Genomic DNA, 13,106 nt, shown 5'->3' with positions numbered 1-13,106 from the left:
TACAAGGTACTGGTGAGACCTCATCTGGAATAGTGTGTGCAATTCTGGTCTCCCGGGTTTAAAAAAGATTAATTTAAACTGGAGCAGATGCAGATAAGGGCTACTAGGATGATCAGAGGAATGGAAAACCTACCTTAGAAGAGGAGACTCAAGTCTCTAGGCTTACCCAATGCAAATGAGGGGAGATATGATTGCTCTCTAAAAATACATCCGAGGAAGCAATACCAGGGAGGGAGTTTCTGAAGTTAAGGATCCATGTTGGCACAACAAAAAATGCATATAAATTGGCTATCAACAAGTTCAGCCGCCTGGAGAGGTGATGTGACTTACCAAGGTCACACATCAGGTCATTGGTAGAACTGGGGTAAGAACCCAAGAACTAGGAGAAGACTCTGCCCTGTGCCTGATCATTAGGACAGCTATCATGCCCTGTGCTAACTGTTATGTTAATGGCAGATAGGAGCATGTATCAAGGGGAGGCTAGATTCTTTATTGTCGAGTGTGTCTGTTACTGCTGTGTGTGAATGCAAGCAGTGTCAGTTTTTGTTAAAAATGTTAGGGGATGCTTCACCTGCATGTGTTCTCATTCATTAAAGTCATGCTGAAACTGCTTCTCAGTGCTCTGCTGTGGTTGCTGGATTGGTCAGTGAAACCCTGGTGCTTGTGGTGCTGCGGCGGCCCAGACTGGAATGCCTGCAATATCGTTTGGGGGCACTGGAGCAGCAGTCCCACCTGGATCTACTATGTGCAGGAGCTAGCTTCTTAAATTAACAGCAAGTGATGGCAGCTAGGATTGTAGGATTGGCACAAAGGCAAATGTATCTATTTGGATGGTATTTTCGCAGGGGTTTTGAGCAAGACAGTACTCCAGCTGCCCTGTGGTGGAACTACTGAGTACAAGATCGCAGAACTCCACTGCCTGCATATTTCTAGTGCGCTATGTAAAATAAAGTTGCTACCAATTGCAAAGATACTTCCATGTTCATTGGATAAGACCACTCTGAGATGCTTTCCTGTAATGTTTCTGTTTTTCTTCTCTTTCTAGCTGTTCTACCTGGTTCCAGTCGGCCTGTGTATCAGTGTTATTGCTGCCTTTCAGTTATCAGCCTTCACTTTCCGAGAAAACTTGGCAGCCACAGCTCTCCTGCTGATCCTCTTTGGGTATGTGATTGGAGATGCTGCTCTAGAATAATGGCTTGTTTCTTACAAACAGAAATCTTTAGGCTTGGTTTGCACCTGCTGCTGGGTGCATGATTTTCTGCCTTTGCAGACGATTATGGGGCGGCAGTGGATAATGAGAGAACAAGCTGCAGCATGAAGCTGAATGCATCGTGTGGGAAAAGGAACGGAGATTTGCTCACTCATAATGAGAGTAGTACTAAAAATGTCTCCAGTAAACACTCAATCTGTACAACAATCTTTTACTGTTAAAAATTGATTGTGTGTTATTCTCACGAAAGGAATCATCTAGGTGCCAAAAATAGTAGCGTAGCCAGGCTTGAATTTCAGTGACTGGGTTGCAGAATATCACCAAGAGCTGAAACTGTCTTTTATTATATTCATTGGTGTGAGAAAGCTGGCTGAGTTTGAGCTCCGGACTGGTTGAGGATATACCTCCAACAAATATTATGAGATGAGAAAGCACTTACCTAGGACTGCTTCAGCTAATTTTCCCAAGTCCATTTTTTTACAGGTGAAATAGCTCCTATAGGTATATAGGAATCGCCATACTGGATCAGACCAATGGTTCATCTACACCTATACTCTGTTTCCAGCAGGGTGATTGAGAAGAAAGTGTAAGATAAAGAATTATGGAATATGCTGCCCAGAGAGGAGGTTTCTTCATTACCCCAAGCAGTCGATGGTTGGTTTATGCATGGGGAGATATATCCCTTGTAAATGTTTATCTTACCTAACATAACTGTCTTCTCATCTATATAAATGTTGAATCCTTTTTGATTCCTGCTGTTGACTACAGTATGTGAATGGAGAGCTACATAAATCCTAACCTCTCTCCTCACATCAATGGGCCTGAAACAAGTATACAAGCCTCGTTCAGTGTCCATTGAAGCTAGTGGAATGACTTTTACTGAGTTCAATAGGTTTTGGATCAGGCCTATGCGGTATGATGCTGTTAAGAGGTATTAGTGCTAACGTTATTTTAGCCAAGTGATGGTTGAAGTTACTTCAGAACTTGTGACTATTAATTAGAGAGCTGGAGCATTTACAAAAGCAGAGCTGTGGCTGGCTTGTAACGGAGTTCAAACCATTAAGGATAAACCTTTTTGTACTGTGTGGGCCTGATCCAGCTCTAGTTGAAGTCAGTGATGTAACTTCCATTGATGCCAGTGGTGCAGGATCAGTCCCTGTATCAATGAATCTTAAAAAGTCCTGTACCAATCAAATGTTCAATAAATTTAACAAGACCCCAAGAAACGCTGTGTGACATACAAATGCATATATTTATTTGTACTACGTCTTCTTTACACACCACCCCTTCATGGCTCCAAACACACAGTCAATTCAGTGAAGTACTTTTGTGACTCTTTCCTCTCGCCCCCACCACCATAAATGTTTCATGTAATTTCCTTATATGTGTATTCCGTGTCATATTTTTTTCCCCTTTAAATTTTTCAATAACAGTTTGTGATCTTAAAAAGGCATTTTCTCAGGCTTTGTCCAACCTAAAATAAAGAGCAAAATCCTTAATGACCTAGTTATGTGACAGAAGCTTAACATTACTGAAAGCACTCTGCTTAATATTTTTTGTCATTCAGGTGTATTAATTCAAGCAGGGTTACTGACATTTTTTAAAATATCCAGAATTCATGACAAAGCTTCTCTGTCCTTATTTTTTTTTTCTGGCTGGTAGCAGAAATTTTGTACAGCACTGCCCTTCATGCACATTTGTCCAAAATGACCTGTCCTCAAGTCAAAGTTTCTCATGATATATGGAGTGCTTTAAACTCACTTTTGTAGGAGGGGAAGGTAGAAAAATAGAATCTGAGACTGGTATGGACTTTATGCAATCTGCCAAAACTCCCTACAATTTTAGAGCTACATTTTTATATCCTTGGTTCTTAGGCAAAACACCTATAGGTTAAATTCTCATCTCATTTATACTGATGTAACTCCATTTAAGCCATTGAACTCCATTGTCTTCAATAGAGTATTTGCACTTGTTTAACTCAATAAAATTTGGAGTAGTGATTTCAGAACAAAGGGGAGGAAAGACGGGTAAGGCATGGAACTGGAAACTTGGAAATAAAAGTTCTAATTTAAACTCTGCCACAAACTTCCTTGGAGACCTTGAGCAAGTCACTTAACCTCTCTGTGCCTGTAAATTGAGGATAATAGCACCTACAACTTAACAGGGGGAGTTGGCAAGTTTAATTCACTGAAGTTTGTAAAGTGTTTTGAGATCCTCACAAGGATGGTGCCATAAAAGTGCAAAATACTATGGTCTCCTTTGGTCTTAAAATCTGTTGTTCATTTAATCTGACGTCCTGCAGAACACTCAGTTTTATAGCATTTCACCGAGTGACTCCTGGAGTGAGCTGAATAACTTGTGTTTCAATAAGACTGTTGTTTTTCAAAAAGACATGAATAAGTTAATTTTTGGTGTGTGAGATGCTCATGTTGTATATGCAGTCCTGCCCGATAGTTCTAGTAAGCATGTCCTGCTTTGCATTTTTCACTCCAAATACTGTTCTTTGCACAGTGTTTATGCTCAAGTGACTGCCCTGGACTACACTTATGGGCAATGTTCTGTGGGTACATCTCTCTCTTGTTTGTCAAGAAGGTGACATTTTGCTCTTTTGTGCACCAAATGGTCTGATTGGGCAACATATCTCTGCCCATTCTTTCTTTAGTCACCTAAATATAACTCATATTTTAGCAGTCAGGCCTATGCTGCCATATCTCAGATACTACCATGTGGGAACTGTGGGTTAATGTTGATGTTTTAATGGTAGCCACTATGCTAAACATTTGTCCATAATAGATAATTCAGAGTGCTAATGTGCTGGTGGTAGCAGATATAAGCTATCGCTTGGACATCGTTTTCACAGTTCTTAGTTCCAGTTCCAGCATGCTATAATTTTTGTGAGGTAAAATCTATAAGAACAGATGGCAGCTGTGTGACCAAAGTTTGCTCTTAAACAAGTTTCTTTTTACTGTATCTCATTTTAGCTGAAGTGTATAAAATGGCTTAGTTTTGCAATTGTTCAGAAATCAAGGTGGTGAGCTACCTGGAGCCATGAAAGAAAATATATGAGGTTAACAAACAGAAAAGAATGAGTTACAACTGGTCCTCACATAGCAGTAGATATGTATGTTAAATTTCTGGAAATACAGGTGAAATATGTATGTGAAATACAGGAAATACAGGTGAGCCAGATAGGTAAGTGTTTCCACCAGTAAGGTTGAAGGATTTGGAAAGGAGTTATAAATCATAAAATCAATGAGTAGCCATTATATTTCTTTACAGTGACACAAAGGATACTGAGCTCATGAGTCAGCTGGTGAAGAAAACCATAAATTACTTATGATGTGGTTTTATTCTTTTTTTACTTGTTTCAGATATGCAACTTTACCATGGATGTATCTGATGTCCAGATTCTTTTCAAGTTCAGACATAGCTTTCATTTCTTACATCTCCTTAAACTTTGTGTTTGGCCTTTGTACCATGCTGTTGACCCTCTTGCCTCATTTGTTAGCCACGATTTCCGAAGCACAGGTCAGTATGAACCCTCAGCACCACTTCCCATAAATGTTGTGTATAGGAATGTATTTTCCAACGCCAAATCACTTGCAGTTTAAATTGTAATGAAATATCTCACTTTTTCTTTATCCTGAATCATTATAGGCTATTGTTCCCCACAACAGTTTATAAACCCATTTTGGTTTTACTTGTTTAAAAAAAAAAAGAATTGCACTCTAATAATGCAAAAACAGCTTTAATTGAAACGGTAATATTTTCCAGGCCTTTAATTCATAATTTGCACATAATGGGAGCTGTTCAGGTCCACTGAATAGATAATGTGTGTTCCAAAATTTGTTTGAATAATATTAACATAAGTGGTAAGCAGTTGTTTACAGGAGATATAGTGTATTGTGTGAATAATAATACATTCCCTCAGTGCATATATGTAACTCCCATTAATATTAATCTCAATGGGAATTGTACATGTGAATTGAGGAAAGGAGATGGAAATCCATAGTTTTCAGAACATATCTAAATGGGCTATGCTGAGGAAGTGATGTTTGAATACAGATCTGGAGTAAATTTTGGCTCAGGGTTTGGGTACACATTTGAGGACAAATTCGGACTAAGGTTGTGGCTCGGTTTTTATGGCACTCACATTTTAAAACTGCAAGAGCACAGGAATGGTGACTAAACTGACCCTGATCATTCCATTGTGCTTATGTGTTGCAAGATATATATATATATATATATTGCTGAAGTAGTATATATGTTCTGGTACTGCTGCTAACCATGCATTCACTGAATACGTCTTGTCATGCTACGATGACTTTCACTCTTAATCTTAACAAGAAAAACTAGAGACATTTTGTTTACATATAAGAATCTAGATACTACTTGGTCCGTAAACATTTTGCTGTTGGTAGTGTTCCAGGTGGAAACAATTACTATTTATATTATGGCACTACCTAGGGACCCAAAACCATTGAACTAGGGCACCATACAAACTTAGAATAAGAGACCATCTGTATTCAAAATAATCTGTGGGCTAGAATTGCATATGGACTTAAGTTTCAAATTTTGAAATGGTCTAGGGCCTTATTCTTCTCTCGCACTGGTGTAAATAAGAATAGACTCCACTGAAGTAAATGGAGTTGCAACAGTGTCAAACTGGTGTGAGAAAAAAATAAAGCTCATAGCCTTTAAGTCTGCTTAATTTTCTATTTCTAAGAGATTCAACATTTTCTCTGCCTTGCTTTTGCCCAACCCCAACTGACTCCTTTCTTTACAGAGTTTGCAGAATATCTACAACATCCTCAAGTGGGCCTTTATCGTTTTCCCACCATTCTGCTTGGGCCAGGGTTTACTAGAGCTTTCCTACAATCAGATCAAGTTTGACCTGACAAGCAGCGTTGGAATCGATTCTTATGTGAGTCCTTTTGAGATGAATTTCCTGGGCTGGATCTTTGTGGAAATGGCTCTGCAGGGCACAGTTATTCTCCTTCTGAGGATTCTGCTGCATTGGGACCTGCTCCAGAAACTAAGGTGTGTGGTGTGTATTATTTATACTCTGCTTTCATGGACATTGACTAATTTCCCAAAGACAGAGGAAGATTAAATCCTTCTGAAAACTAGAAGATAAGACAATCTGATCATTATTCCATGTGGCTGTAATGAGCCCATGCATTATGGCTTGCTATTTCTGTATCTTTATTAGTCACATAGGGTGGGAAAGAGAACTTCAAAAGTTATTCAAAAAAGCCAGATGGGAGAATTTTTTCAGTTATTTGATTAACTTTTAAACCATGAGCAGGTTTCTGTGAAATTCCTTCGCTCTAATAGCAGTTCTGGTGTAGCATCTAGAAGGAATTTTGCCAGTATTATTATAATTTAGATTTTCTCTCTTTTATATTAATTCCTTTACTCCAGGAGACAGGATTTCCAGGAAAGCTGCGCTGGTAACAAACTATCGATCTCTGACGTCCACTTGCAGGGTTCTTCTTTCCCCATGTACCATTGCACTGAAAGATCATGTTGGAGAACAAGCAGTCTCCTCCTCTTCCTCCTTCAAAAAGCTTCTGAAAGCTTGGCTTTTCTGTGAAACATTTTAGCATTAATAACTGCACCCTGCCATATGTTCCATCTTATAACATGGTGAATTGTACTTATGCTTATAATACATAATATAATATAATATAATAATATATAATACAACTTATGCTTCTGAAGTTTGATCCTGCTTGCATTGAAGACTGCCTTCTCTGCAAAAGCTTGCTCTAGACCCTTGTCTGCAAGGGAGGAATGGTGGGACAGAGCAAAAGGGTACCTATATGCTGCATGTTCCCTGCTCTTCAAAACCACCTAGACAGAGTAAGATTGTGGGGAATTACTGATGCCTCAAGCAGCAGTATTTTCCATTTTACATTCTGTGACTTGCTCTGTGGAATTAAAGAGAACAACAGAGGGCACTGAGCCCATGGCAGTCTACTAAACTTGACATACTGCTGTACATGGAGGGAAGGGGAGCTGGGACATGCCAGGATTAGAGGCTGTCATCTCTGTGGTCCTTAGCCTTCACCTTGCACTGTCATTTTGCACCAGAGAAGGAGTGTGCACTTCATGCTCACATTTTGTTCACCTTCAACTGCTTTTGCTCAAGACGGGAACATCTGTGATATAGTATTCATTTTCCTTATTTGTGTGAACCCCAGAGCAAGGCAGGCAATGTGTGTTTTCTTCAAAGCTGGCCTAATTCCTTGCAAAGTTTCTAGCAAAGCCACCTCACATTTCTGGCTTCTCCAGCAGGATCTTTTTCATGGGGAGGCCAATGTCAGAAATTTAGTTTAACTTTCTTTTAATAGAAAAGACCTGAAGAGTTTTTCTGTGGCTCCCCTAGGCAGATGCTTGAAAGAGCTTGCTTGAAAAATTCCAAAGAAACAATTTTTGTCAATTTGCTAATTTGCCAAAATTGAAATGTTGAAATGGAAATGACTTGGCGTTAACAAACTGTAAATGGAGCCCAGGCTTCAAAAGAAAATATATTTCAGTTCCATTAAAATTTTTGAGCTTTTTTGTTCTGATTTGGGTTGAATTTTTCCCCTGAAATCTCAAAAATATTTGCAGAACTAAAAGCTGTTTTCCCTGCCATCTCTAATAAGCAGAAAACTGCTCCTTTTAGTTATCCATGAAATGACAGTGTGTAATTTGCCATTTATTGTGATCTTTTCTTCTTAGGAGTCACTGTTCCATCAGCAGCACAGTCAGTCCTTCAGAAGATGAGGATGTACAAGTGGAACGAAAGAGGCTCTTTGGTGGAAGAACTCAGAATGATATCCTTCTACTGTACAATCTCAGGAAATGTTACCGAGGTTTCAGCAAGAGGAACACCGCTGTGAAAGACATTAGCTTGGGGATACCAAGGGGAGAGGTAAAAGGTTCTATATTTTTTTCCTTTTCATTTCTCCTCTTCTAAAAAAAAAATATTGTGTAATCATAGGCAATTGTTCAGGCATGTTCAGAAAGTCTGAAATCAAAGCTCTGTGGTTGCTAGCAGAAGCCTTCCAATTGCAGTAATTTCTGAGAAATCGATAATGTTGGGCAGAAGTGAAAGCACTGCTGGGGACTGTTAACATCTTAAAAGCAATGGTTGGTGATTGATATATTACTTTTTGGCTTACGTCTCGTTGTTGTTGTTGTTGTGTTCATTGCATCAGAAAGTATTATTTCTTTTGGCTTGTTTTTACTGCGATACTGTATGGATTAAAGTAACCTAAAAGTTAAAAAGCAACATAGATTTTCAGCCTGCTCTTATATGGAAGTAAGTGTTGTTTAAGCATAGAACTACTGTGCATATCTAGTTAAACAATTCACAAACCATGGACTAAATTCTGAATTGTCCTTGGGCTAAACTCTAATTAGCTTAAATAGCAGTTTTGCCTGAGTTAGGAAAGAGTTTAAAAACAATGAGGATTTGGCCTTATGGAAACAGTCCCAGTATATTTGAATGAACCGGAACCTAAATCTGAATCTTTAAACACTGTAGAACCTTAAGATGTCAGAGGAAAGTTAGCTAGTTTTTCCAGTTGAAGAGGTATGTGGAGATTTAACTTCCTAAAATGCAGGTGAGGAATTATTGCCTTTATTCTATAAATGCTGTCAGGGAAGGGAAGGGTATTTCCAGGTTCCTAATAACCAGTTGGAGGAGGTGAGACACCAGTGTGTGATGCTGTGGGTTTTTAACCAACCAGTGATCAGCTGCTAGGAAATACCTAACACAGAGTTGTTTATTGCTAATGTAAGCCTACTTATCAGACTTACAACTTCACTAAAATACAGCTGAAAGTATAAATAGCTTAATTAAATTAAAATAACATAAACCACTAGAATGCAAGCCCTGTCCTAGCATGGGTACATGCTGCAGTGCTTAACTGAATGACATTGGTGGCAGAGGGTACTCCCCTGCTATTAGCACATACTGTTCAGTGCTGGGTTTGGGGCACATATGGTTAGCACATTTCAGACACTGCCATCCACAGTATTGACGAGTTAATGTTTAATATACCACATGCTGGGCAACAACATGAAAAGACTCAATGCTTGTAAAAACTAAACTGGCTCTTTATTAAGACAGCTATTTACAGATATGCTGCAAATGTGTAGTTAGCATTCCAGCCTGTTGGGATCCTACTAAGGATCTCCCCCAGCCTAAGGGGAGAATCCACAACATCCGGGATCTCAATTAAGTACGGGGGACAACTAAAGATAGAACAGGAACAGGAGTGAGGTCACAGGGTTAAATGAGGGGAACTGGACAGGGAAACCAAGCAGAGAACCCCGGACAGCGCCAACTGCTCCTCGAAGGCATCAAGGGAGCCAGCGGACGCTGACCAGAGGAACTCTGCCCGGATGCATGAGACCAGGGAGGAGCGGAAATAGCATGAGCATACAGACTAACTTCCTGGTGCCTCCTTAAAACTCTGTCCTCCTGCAACCTGGGTGCCTCCCTCCAAATTCCAGGCAAGTTGGTTCAGTTTGGGAGGTGAAACTGGCTACTTGGGGAGCTCACAGCCAATTCCTTCATGGTCGTCTTCATCATGGCAGTCAGGATCAGCATGTTTTCCTGACGTGGCTCGAAGAACATCGTCTGAGTTTTGGGTTGTGGTTGTTAGGCAGGTGAGCACATTTGATCACTACAGAATGTACAGTTGTTTTGTAAAACAACTTTATGTCTGGCCTGGTATCCTCATCCCCAGTGTAGCCATTCTTGATGTGATAAGTGAGACATGTCAGGGAATTACAAAGATGTGGAATGTTTCAATTCACGTGTATTTATTTATTTACGTGTATTTACCATTTATTTTATTACTATATTTAGATAAAGGTTTATGGTCTGTTTCATAAATGTAAATGTGGTATATTGATTCAGCAGTATAATGGTTTTGATTAAGAGGGTTCTTGGTGGAAATGTAGAAGGTTGGTATCAGTGTCTGGTCAAAGTCAGGGTTGGTCATGAAACCACAACTGTGAAATTCCTGACTTTCAAATATTTATTAACTTTAACTTTGAACTTCCAGACTTCAAATACTTTGTTTTTTTAAATAACTGCAACATTGTAGTAATGTAGTTTTAATTTAATAGTTATTTACAACTGTAATTGTAAATTAGTTAATTTGGCAGTGGGAGAATTTCCTTAGTTTTTTAGAAAGTAGTTTTAAAAGCTATTATTTGTAAATTGAAGCAGTTGGTATATTTTCTTAAGATAGTAGGGATAGTAAAACTGTTTTGCTGTAATCATAGTTATGACATAAAGATTATACATATTATTCAATTAAACAGAAAACAATACAGTATTTGAATTAAACACTCTACTAATATTTCCACTATACTAGAGCTGTTCTGCTGATGAACCTTACCAACATTACAGGCTGTACTAGAGGATTCTGGCTAGAGGATTCTGGCTTTAGTTCTAGCTGTTGAGCTGATAGAATTTACAAATTCTGCCAGATATGTCTGTAAACTTCTCTGGCCCCAAGTGATTTCGCTGAAGCAGATTATACAATCTGAAAGCTACGCTAGCAGTGGGTATACTCCAGGAGCTCAGTTGGATCTAGAGAAAGAGCACTCAGACTCCTTGATTCCATGTGGTTCAGATTTGTTTGTGGGATGTTCCAGATGAGGTTTTACAAAACTGTTTGCATAACCAACTCTGGATGGTAAACCCTGATGAAAGACTTTGCAAGCTTTGCTAGATTTAGTGTGAAGTTTATAAACTGTATTGAGCCTGGACAGAATTTTCAGAAAGTCATGTTTCTGTGGTGAATAAAGCCTAGATTTTGTAGCCAACCTTATTAGAATTAGTCCTCTGCATCCAGGGATCTAGATTATAGAATTTGGAATTTCTGCATTTCTCGACTGAACAGTTTGAGATGATAGGTGGAGGTGGGGAAGTAGGAGGAAGAAAAGGAAATACTAAGCACACCCCTCCACTCCTGCCGTCACTCAAACCCAGGGCAGGGGAGTGAAGATGCAGATTCCCACCCTCTAGACCCTAAATCTTGCCCCTCAACACACTGTCCCCTTCATCGTTTTCTGAGGATGGTAAACTAACACGCTTATCATTCGTTGTCATGGTGTCAACCATTTATTGTCATGGTGTCAACAAGAAGGCTCACTGTCATTCTTCCCAATCCTTGGGGACTGTGAGCTGAACATCCCAGCCCTGTCTGCAGAGGGAACACTGGGTGGAGCCATCATAGGGATGTGTGTCAGTGTTTATTATCTTCCCCCTCATCCAGTAGGCAAGGACTTTGTTTCTCTGCTCCCTCAGGTTTTGGGAGGTAGGAGGTTACCTTGCCTCTGGTATAGGTACATTTGCTCCCACATTAGGCACTGTCTGTCAGCAACATATGGGAAATGGCAAAATGGGAACCTTAAAATTTTGAGTTCCTTTCCCAGTTTCCAAAGAATATTATTCAAACGGATTAAAAATTGGTCAATATCCAGCAAAGAGAGGACAAAGGTATAAATCATACACACACACAAATTTATTAATCCTGCTTTTGTCCTTTTACGTGACTTGAAAGGAAAATATTTCGATTGCTAATAATACTGTAGGTAACTATATGTATTCACTGAATAGGACTTTCAATGACACAAAGGGTCCTAAGTGTCCAGGTAGTTATTTGCAAAATTGGACTTAGGAAATATTTGAAATTTTTATCCACAGTGATCAAACTAGTGTTTTTATTACATTGCCTTTTCTCTTTAATTTGACTGAATTACTTTTTCAAGAAACCTTATAAAGGTTGAATTACATCCTGTGTGTGTGTGTGTGTGTGTGTGTGTGTATATATATATATATATATATACACACATAAAACTATGCATTCCTGTGTCACTTAGGTGATTTTTGAAATTTGCACATCCACATGTATGTTCTCTTCACAACTAGTTCAGGAGTGAAAAAAACAAAACATGATGAAAAGTTAATGCTGCTAGTTGTGATATCTCTATCTTTAGATATAATTATGTCTTTTTTCCTCTTCCTGTTAGTGCTTCGGGCTCCTGGGAACAAATGGTGCTGGGAAAAGTACAACATTTAAGATGCTGACTGGAGACATCACCCCATCTGGGGGGCGTGCTGTTATGATGACTCCTACAGGGTAAATAGCATAGAGCTCAATCAGAATACTGTTATGATCAAACCTATGAAAGCCTCAGCATGCTTACAACTCTTTATGTTGTATTCCAAGGAGTGGTTTGTATTCTTTCACAATTTACCACACACTACATTATTATTACAAAGGCTATGGTGCCAAAAAAAAAAAAAGGTTTTAAAGCCAGTTGACTGGGTTAAGCAATTTAACATTATGTAATTCTGTCTGGCAATTCAGTTAATTGGGAATGGGTTGGTTCAACAGCAATAGAGTGGGAGGTAGGAAATATCAGCACATATTCTACGGGTACACAAATACACATCCCCATAAATCAATACCAGACCAAAAGATTTTCACTGTTAGGCTCCTAAGCAGTACTCAGGAGGGCTAATTTCTCAATGCTTAGTGGAAACCCCCAGATTAATCAATTAATCAAGTGCAGAGGTGATCAGGAAGAACAGGGGTATTACATAGCAAGGGGACGCTGTTCCTACCCACATAGATTTGTTAATCCTGGGTATGCTTATTGCCTTGATTTTGATGTTTTTCATGTGCAATGTTTGTTTGTTTTTCTTTCAATACATTAAATGTAAAATGTGTAAAAAAAAAAAAAATGCAAACCAAAAATAAATGTTAAAAAATGCAAAAATCCCTATGAGCCAAGTGTGGAAAGACTTTTAGATGGAGAGTGATTGCAAAGATTAGGACACTAGAGAGGAGAATAAGCAATGACATGCCAATGGTTA

General features: G+C 39.0%; 1 protein-coding gene across 1 annotated transcript in view; it reads left to right on the top strand.

Annotated features, from left to right (window-relative positions):
- Nucleotides 1-13,106, top strand: part of ABCA13 (ATP binding cassette subfamily A member 13) — a 226,962-nt gene that overhangs the window by 161,737 nt on the left and 52,119 nt on the right. Inside the window, exons 35-39 of the mRNA XM_073329650.1 lie at nt 1,046-1,161; nt 4,582-4,738; nt 5,997-6,250; nt 7,940-8,132; nt 12,257-12,366. Of these exons, the coding sequence (XP_073185751.1) occupies nt 1,046-1,161; nt 4,582-4,738; nt 5,997-6,250; nt 7,940-8,132; nt 12,257-12,366 (830 nt within the window). The remainder of the gene's footprint in view (nt 1-1,045; nt 1,162-4,581; nt 4,739-5,996; nt 6,251-7,939; nt 8,133-12,256; nt 12,367-13,106) is intronic.

This window comes from Lepidochelys kempii, chromosome 2 (assembly GCF_965140265.1).
Source record: "Lepidochelys kempii isolate rLepKem1 chromosome 2, rLepKem1.hap2, whole genome shotgun sequence".
Lineage (NCBI taxonomy): Eukaryota > Metazoa > Chordata > Testudines > Cheloniidae > Lepidochelys > Lepidochelys kempii.
The sequence above is the reverse complement of the archived record's forward strand: the minus strand, read 5'-3'. Positions and strand labels throughout refer to the sequence as shown.